The 8,992-nt window shown below is 39.5% G+C and overlaps 1 protein-coding gene across 1 annotated transcript; it reads left to right on the top strand.

Annotated features, from left to right (window-relative positions):
• The first annotated feature begins 1,153 nt into the window (after positions 1 to 1,153).
• LOC111809664 (GATA transcription factor 26) lies at positions 1,154 to 8,279 on the top strand. Its single transcript, XM_023696040.2, has 8 exons — positions 1,154 to 1,668; positions 3,415 to 3,786; positions 4,684 to 5,116; positions 5,404 to 5,476; positions 5,550 to 5,653; positions 5,725 to 5,911; positions 6,356 to 6,455; positions 7,720 to 8,279. Exons 1-8 carry the CDS (start codon positions 1,629 to 1,631, stop codon positions 8,028 to 8,030), a joined length of 1,620 nt encoding a protein of 539 aa, XP_023551808.2. The 5' UTR covers positions 1,154 to 1,628; the 3' UTR covers positions 8,031 to 8,279.
• The last annotated feature ends 713 nt before the right edge of the window (positions 8,280 to 8,992 follow it).

The following is an 8,992-nucleotide window of genomic DNA, read 5'->3' as shown; positions in this document are numbered from 1 at the left end:
ATTTAGACTTAAAATTGTCTTGTTAACTGGTCAGCTTGAAATTAGTCAACCCAACACGCTTTTAAGTGTAGTTGCTACATTCTTTCATGTATTCCAATTTGTATAATCAACGTGTCATCGGTTAAAAACTGCATTTGATTATAGCTCAATGATCCTATATAGGTGGGCTTGAATAAAAATTAGAGATTTGAATTCGCTAAACCTTATTTATTGAACCAGAATTAGGGCTGTTTATATGATTTGAAAATTCGACCAACCTGGTCTAACCAACTGTGTTGGGTTATTGTAACGACCCTAGTCCATCGCTACTCCAACCGATGTGGGATCTTACAATCCATTCCCTTTGGGGCTAGCGTCCTCGCTAACACTCGTTTCTCTCTCAAATCGAGATGAGATCTCACCGCTACATTGTTTCGTTTGAATTGGTTGAATGTTTGGAAAACTAAAAAATTCAGGCCAGTTTCTCATGTTTACATTCTCTTTTTATCGAATCAACTCAACTAATAAGCCTACCATAATTTATTACAAAAATTAAGAATTTTAATCTAACCAATATCAATAAGTGAAGGTTTGATTTTTGAGTTTTATAAGATTTTAGTTATTAATATAATATGTATCGGGAATAAGTATGGTTTTTTTAAATAATTAAAAGATAACCCGACAACTCAACTCAACCTAACCTTTCTGGTTGGGTTAGATTGGTAACTCTATTCATGGCTCGGGATGAACCAACCTTTTTAATTGGGTTAGAAATTTTTGCTTAGAAAAAAAAAAAAAAAACGAAATATATAAATAGTCAACAAAACATATAGAAAATAATAATAATAATAATAATAATATTCCTCCCCACCTCACTTGCCATTATAAGCTTTAAAAAATTTGATTTTTCTTGGATAATATTTTGTTTTTTAAAATAAATTTAGGTGGAAGATTATTATTTTTTTATTAATTAAAATAAATTTAGGTGGAAGATTATTATTTTTTTATTAATTAAAATAAATTTAGGTGGAAGATTATTATTTTTTTTATTAATTAAAATTAAATATTATTATTTTTTAAAATAAATTTAAGTGTAAAAGAAAAAAAAAATAATAATAATAAAATGAGATGTTTTCAATAACCCACCAAAATTAAATAAAGAGGAAAGTTGAACTTTTACTTCACAAACAATACAACAAAGAAGAGGTCTTACACAGACACCCACATCTCTCCCACCATTTCACCTTCCCTTTGCCTTTCTTTTTCTTTTTCCACACCCATTTCTCAGATTCTTGCACTTCTCTTCCCCTTCAGATTGTACAGATTCCCCATTAATAATCCTTCTTAATCTCTTTATTTCTCAATTTCTGATGATTTTTGGGTCTTTTTCTCTCTGAATTCCCTTCTTTTTCTTCAGTTTTCATTTTTTTTTTTTTTTGGGGTTTTTGAGACTTTTTTAGGCAAAACTCTTCTGGGTCTTCAAGAAATTGCTTGTTTCTGCAGTTTTCCTTTCTGGGTTCTTCCTTTTCTTTGCAGAAAAGGGTTTTGTGCTGAAAAACCAATCATATTTTTGTGAATAATTTTGTTTTTTACCTTTGTAATTTGCTTTATCTACTTTGAGGGGAAATTTTTTAAAGGAAGAGAAGGTCATGGGCAAACAAGGGCCTTGCTATCACTGTGGAGTTACAAGTGAGTTCTTGTTTCTCCAGTTTGGGTTTTATTGAAACTGGGTTCTGATAATATTGTTTGTTTTATATGTAATTTGGTTGTGTAAGGAACACAACCATGAATGAATTCAAAAGAAGCTCCTATATCTGAAACTTTTCAATATAATTCTCTCATTTTGATATCTAAAATAGTTCAAAGTTTAGGTATCCAGTGATATTTGATGAATTTTCCTCTCTCTAATCAGCTTATATGATGCCCTGTTCGTGTTCTAGCCTCTGTCATAGCTGCAAGTTCTTCCAAATTTAATGGACAATATATTGAGTATCAATTTCAGTTCCATAATCATCCCATTTTGGTGGAGGTGTTAATGAACCTGAATTCGAAGTTTGACACTATGTTGTGTTTGTGTTAATTCCCCAATGGCATCAAAGGAAACTATGTTCTAGTGAAGCCTACATTGTATCGTCCCCTTGTAAAGCTGACATGTTTTGGTTCTGAATTAGTGTCAAGATTTGTGGTTGAATTGTTGTCAGCTGTCTCTGCTCGGTGTCTCCCATGGCTATCCCTTTCGTTGTTTGATTAATCGGTGTTTCGATTTGAAAGTACAGATAAAAGCTTATCTTATCTTAGCTTAGCCCTTTTAAGTATTCACTTTGAAACACGAAGTTCGATGCCTTTGTATCATTGATAGGCTGTCGAGCTCTAAATATGCACCCCTACCCTCATGGATTTATAATTCATTTGCACAATCCCAAAGTGTAGAGATCATTGTTATATTGCTGATAGCAGCTAGTGAGGATTCTTCCCATAAGTTTCAGATGCGTGAAAGCATCGAGGTTGCTCGTATAGAGAGTTGAAATTCGGCCTATGAGAGTTGGCGATGGCTGTTCTTGCAGAAGTTTGAGCACATTGATGGATATCTTGTTTAGTTGAAGTATATTTGCTGCTAGAGCTTGTTCTGGTTTTATAGTTGCTAGTTCTTATCAGGTTTGCTGAACTTTTCGAGGTTAAAGAGTGAAATGGCAATGAAGACGACAAAGAGGACGGATTGACTGAGTTTTTTCTTTCATCAAGTTGTTCTTGACAATCAAAATACGAACACGAGGACGTTTTCATTGGCTTGGAAACAAACGAGTTTTGTAGAAGGACATGAATAACAAGCTAATTCGGGACTCACTCCTAACAATCCTCAACAATCCTCCCCTCGAACAAAGTACACCATAGAGCCTCCCCTGAAGCCTATGTAGCTCTCGAACAACCTCCCTTTAATCGAGACTCAACTCCTTTTTTCTAGAGCCCTCGAACAAAGTACACCCTTTGTTCGATACTTGAGTCACTTTTGAATACACCTTTGAGGTTAACTACTTCTTTATTCGACACTCGAGGATTCTATTGACATGGCTAAGTTAAGGGCATGACTCTGATACAATATTAGGAACCACAAATCTCCACAATGGTATGATATTGTCCACTTTGTGCATATGCTCTCGTGGCTTTGCTTTTGGTTTCCTCAAAAGGCCTCGTACCAATGGAGATGTATTCATTACTTATAAACCCATGATTCCTCAACACACACATCAAAGTTTAGTTTCATCGACTCAATTGAGCTGTGATTTATTTGAGAGGTTTGAATTATGTCGTTGTAATGGCCGAACCCGATAGTGTCTCCTCGAGTAGCTTGTACAATTTGTTTAATAATTTCCCTGTTGGCTTTGTTGCATTAGTTATTTCTTTGATAGTAGATCCTAAAGGCAAGAATTGAAACAGGCACACCACTCTGGCGTAATGGACCTCCTGATAAACCTGTATTGTGCAATGCCTGCGGATCTCGATGGAGGACGAAGGGAACTCTTACAAACTATACCCCTCTTCACGCTCGGGCGGATCCTGATGAGTGTGAGGATAAAAGGGTCTCTAAGTGGAAGAACTTGTCAATGTGTAAGAACAAAGAAGTGAAACTGCTTAAAAGAAAACAGTATCAAGATAATGGAGTTGTGGTTGGGGTTATCCCTGATCATGCTCAGAGCTTCCACAAGGCAGTCGATGAAGATACGAGTTATAGATCAAGTTCGGGATCGGCCATATCAAACTCGGAGAGCTGTCAACAATTTGGTAGTGCAGATGCAAGTGATCTGACAGGTTGGTAGAATCAAATGGTTCATGTACTGTTTTTGTTCTTGTTTGAAACTAAACTTGATGGAAGCTTCTGATTGGAAGATGAGATGAGACATGTTTAATTATTGTTCGTGCACAGCGAGTTTGTGTGTTCGCCGAAGTCAGGATAGAACAGCTAGCAAGATCAAATGGTTGACCCGTGTATTCGACGGTCGTTAATAAGTCCAATTATCTAAGGCATTGAATTCTTTCCTCGGAGTTGGAACTTATACTTTCCTCTTTTTTATGAATAATGCTAGCGTTGTCGTATTAATTTGGTACATGTGAGATCCCATATCAGTTGGAGAGGGGAACGAAACATTCCTTATAAGGGTGTGAAAACCTCTCCCTAGTAGACGCGTATTAAAACCGTGAGGCTGACGGCGATACATAACAGGTCAAAGCGGACAATATTTGCTAGCGGTGGGTTTGGGCTGTTACAAATGGTATCAGAGCCAGACACCAGTTGGTGTGCCAGCGAGGACGCTGGCCCCAAGGGGGGTGGATTGTGAGATCTCATATCGGTTGGAGAGAGGAACAAAGCATTCCTTATAAGGGTGTGGAAACCTCTCCCTAGTAGACACGTTTTAAAATTGTGAGGCTGACGACGATATGTAACGGGCCAAAGTGGACAATATCAAATGGTATCAGAGCCAGACACCAGTTGGTGTGCCAGCGAGGACGCTGGCCCCAAGGGGGGTGGATTGTGAGATCTCATATCGGTTGGAGAGAGGAACAAAGCATTCCTTATAAGGGTGTGGAAACCTCTCCCTAGTAGACACGTTTTAAAATTGTGAGGCTGACGACGATATGTAACGGGCCAAAGTGGACAATATCTGCCTGTACAACATTTAAATCAGTTTATTTCTATCTTTTCTCCAGGCCCCTCACAGTCAACAGCGTGGGAGACGATAGTGCCCTCGAGAAAGAGGACCTGTGTTGGTCGTTCGAAGTCTACTGCAGTTGAGAAACTCACTCAAGATCTATACACGATTTTACGTGAACAGCAGTCTTACTTCTCTGGATCTTCCGAGGAGGATTTGCTTTTTGATAACGAAACTCCGATGGTCTCTGTAGAGATAGGACATGGAAGCGTTCTCATGAGGCATCCAAGTTCGATTACCCGAGAAGAGGAGTCGGAAGCAAGCTCGATTTCAGTTGATAATAAACAATTCACCGTAAACGAGGTTTATTCAGAGCCCTCCATCCTTCCTGTACATTATGAAGCTGACAACAAGACTGTAAATTTTTCCACTCTTGGAATTGGGAGAAAGCACTCTAATGGACAATGGTTCTTGCAGGAACAAATTAAAAGGTAAACTTCGAACCAAACTGAATTCAAATCTTTTCGTTCAGCATCGACTGGTTTATCACGTGAAAAATAGTTCGTATTGACTGCATACACTCGAGTTGATCCCGAATGTAGTTCATAAGAGCTTCTGATATGTGTTTGTGCTAGCACGCGTGTTATCTTAGCCACGGTCTGCCTGGTTGTGACAGCCATTTCAATCACTGTTAAACCTTGTTTACTCGTTATATGATACGAATTAATCATGACGATATTGACTTTAGAGGAGAAATTTTTCCTGCTTGTAATCACAGGGACAGACCTCAATCAGAAAAAACGCAAGCACTTGGAAACCGTAACTCGCCGCTCTGTAATATAGATCTAACGGTAAGTTGTGTTCTTATGGACTTGTTGAAATATGAACCATCCATGTCATAATTCCGGCCCATGTTTCGTGTAGGACATTCTCAACTTCAGGGAGTTTACGAAGCAATTGACGAGCGAAGATCAGCAAGAGTTAATGAAGTATCTTCCGTCTGTTGATACCGAAGAGCTTCCCGACAGGTTAATCTTCTTCCATGTTGATTCAGCAGACTGATTTATCGAAAACTTACCGTTTTTGTTCGTTAATGCAGCTTGAATAGCATGTTTGAAAGCCCTGAATTCAAGGAGAATTTGAATTCTTTTAAGCAGCTGCTCACTGAAGGAGTGTTCGATTTCTCCTTTCCGGGTGCGAAAAGAGAAGACTGCAGGAGTTTGAGTAGGCTCGTGTTGTGGGATTTGTCAAAATCGAAATGGGTGGAACGGTATCATTTACTCAAGGTAAGATCTTATGGGGGAGACCCACGTTGACTAATTTAGGGAATGATTATGAGTTTATAAGTAAGGAATACAGGTCTGAGGCCTTAAGTCATGAGAGTTTATGCTCAAAGTCAACAATATCATACCATTGTGAAGAGTTGTGATTCCTAACATGGTATAGAGCCATGCCCTTAACTTAGTCATGTAATGTCGAATAAAGAAGTTGTGAGCTTCGAAGGTGTAGTCAGAAGTGACTCAAGTGTCGAACAAAGGGTGTACTTTGTTCGAGGACTCCAGAGAAGGAGTCGAGCCTCGATTAAGGGGAGGCTCTATAGTGTAAACCATGAGAGTTTATGCTAAAAGTGGACAATATCATACCATTGTGGAGATCCGTGATTCCTAACCCGATGAATTTGTTGTGAAGAGTGATTATATACAGTGACTAAACTTTTCTATGGGCTGCAGAAATGTAGCAGTGGAGTGGCTGTTCAAGGTTTTGCTGCTGCATCAAGTGGCTTTATGAATGGAAAGAGAGTGCTTGATGGCCAAAACAAAAAGCTTTCAGGTTGGTCAATATTTTGCTTGTGGTCTCCTCATGAGTATCAAACTCATGCGTTAGATATCATAATAGAGTATTGTGTCTATCTAAATCTCTAGAGTTGCTGCCGCTTGCAAACTGCATGCATTTCTTAATCTCATTTCAATTATCGTTATGGTTGGTCGATCAGCTCATTTTTGAGCAAATATCTTCGGCAGATCAAGAGAAGTAGACTGTGAGATCCTACATCGGTTAGGGAGGAGAACGAAACATCTTTTATAAGGGTGTAGAAACCTCTCCATAGCATACACGTTTTAAAAACCTTGAGGGGAAGCTCGAAAGGGAAAGCTCAAAGAGGATAATATCTGTTAGCGGTGGACTTGGGCCATTACAAATGGTATCAGAGCTAGACACTGAGCAATGTGCCAGTGAGGAGGCTGAGCCCTGAAGGGGGTGGACACGAGGCGGTGTGCCAACAAGGATGCTGGACCCCGAAAGGAGTGGATTGAGGGATCCCACATCGATTGGAAAGAGGAACGAGTGTTAGCGAGGACGCTGGGCCCTGAAGGGGGTGGATTGTGAGATCCCACATCGGTTGGGGAGGAGAACTATGCATCCTTTATAAGGGTGTGGAAACCTCTCCCTAGCAGACGCGTTTTGAAAACCTTGAGGAGAAACCCAAAAGGGAAAGCTCAAAGAGGACAATATATACTAGCGGTGGACTTGAGCCATTACAAATTGTATCAGAGCTAGACACTGAGTGATGTGCCAGCGAGGAGGCTGAACCCCGAAAGCGGTGTGCCACCAAGGATGTTGGGCCTCGAAAGGGGTGGATTGTGGGGATCCCACATCGATTAGAGAGAGGAATGAGTGCCAGCAAGGACGCTGGGCTCTAAAGGAGGTAGATTGTGAGATCCCACATCGGTTGGGGAGGAGAACAAAACATCCTTTATAAAGGTGTGGAAACCTCTCCCTTGCATACGCGTTTTAAAAACTTTGAGGAGAAACTCGAAAGGGAAAGCCCAAAGAGGACAATATCTGCTAGCGGTGGACTTAGGCTGTTATAAGACAACTTTTTAAATCGTGTTCTCCCTATAATCTTTTGAATATTTGCAAAATCTTTAGAGTTCAGGATAGAGCTGTGGTATCGGAGAAACATGAACACATTATTTAGCGACTCTTCATCTTATTGATCTCAAAGTAAACAACTTTAATCAATTGATCTTTTGAATGTCTGCAAAACCTATATTACTTGTTTTTGGAGCTAATTTAGAAACATGTTCATCTCTAGAAACCAGGACTGCAATGAAGAGTCCCAAAAGGGGGACGACAAAGACGAGCGTGGAAAGCAAGGAACTCGTCGACAGCGACGGTTCTTGCTTCAGTCCAAGAAGTTTATTTGCTTTGCCTTCTGATGGAGGTTCCTTCACATTGGAATCTCTCCATTTCGACGAGGATAGTTCGGACCAGGATCTCCTATTGGATGTGAGGTCGAACAACTCCTTTCCTCAAGCCGAGCTCCTTCATCCGTCCCTGAGTTTCGGTACTCCACAGGCAAGCAATAGTAGTAGCTCGGTAAATCTTCGACTTATGCATCATTGACAATTTCGAAGAAGCACCATAGTTTCGTAACTTAAAAAAGTATAACTTTTCTCGTGCTTGTTGAAATTGGAAATGAAAATCGTCTCGATGTGGGTCATGGTTGATTTCTCTTCTTTACCCTTTCAACCGCCCTTATAAACTCGAAACTATAAGGGGAAGGGGGGGATTTGGGTAGGCTTTTTTGTAAATGCTACCACTGGTAATATATAGCTCCCATCTCAGAAGTTATAAAGTTTAGATTTTTGTACATGGGTAATATGTTTTTTACTTGCACAATAATGTTCTATAACTCTTTTTACCATGGTAAATCAAATATTTTCTTGGTTGAAATATGGAAACATTTTTGGGATGATAATTGATGCCTAATTTATACAGCAAAGGAATGTGCAGATAATAGGAAATAACATTCAAAAGGAAAATTACAGATGAAGATTAAGTGAAAATTCATGGTGGGGAGATAATGATTGCTAGCTCAGATGCTCTATCAGACAGTAAGTAACCCAACCAAGAGGAGGTTAAGAAGATACCAAGCCCAAGACTGTAGTAAGTGCTTGCAATTTAGCCCAGGTAAGTTTTCAAAGTTACTTAACTCGAGTATTAGACAATTTGCTTATAAAACAAATATTTTCAAACGTTACTGTAACATCCCAAGTCCACCGCTAACAAATATTATTTTCTTTGGGCTTTCCTTTTCGGACTCTTTCCCTCAAGGTTTTAAAACGTGTTGGGGAGAGGTTTCCATGCCTAACAAAGGGTGTTTCATTCCCCTCTCCAATTGATGTGTCTTCCTCTCAAAGTTTTAAAATGTATTGGGAAGAGGTTTCCACGCCCTTATAAAGAGTGTTTCGTTCACCTCTCTATCCGATGTGAGATCTCACAATCTACCACCCTTTAGGGCCCAGCATCCTCGCTGGCACTCGTTCCCCTCTCCAATCGATATGGGGATCTCACAATCCACCCTC

This window comes from Cucurbita pepo, chromosome 14 (genome assembly GCF_057944985.1).
Source record: "Cucurbita pepo subsp. pepo isolate OVF chromosome 14, ASM5794498v1, whole genome shotgun sequence".
Classification (NCBI taxonomy): Eukaryota; Viridiplantae; Streptophyta; class Magnoliopsida; order Cucurbitales; family Cucurbitaceae; genus Cucurbita; species Cucurbita pepo.
This window is presented reverse-complemented; position numbering and strand designations above follow the sequence as displayed.

What these genes read in the sequence shown, in the direction of transcription:
- LOC111809664 (XM_023696040.2), top strand. Translation starts at nt 1,629, where the DNA reads ATGGGCAAACAAGGGCCTTGCTATCACTGTGGAGTTACAA. An exon ending in TCTGTAATATAGATCTAACG is followed by an intron (nt 5,477 to 5,549) that starts GTAAGTTGTGTT and finishes TGTTTCGTGTAG; the next exon opens with GACATTCTCAACTTCAGGGA. An exon ending in ACCGAAGAGCTTCCCGACAG is followed by an intron (nt 5,654 to 5,724) that starts GTTAATCTTCTT and finishes TCGTTAATGCAG; the next exon opens with CTTGAATAGCATGTTTGAAA.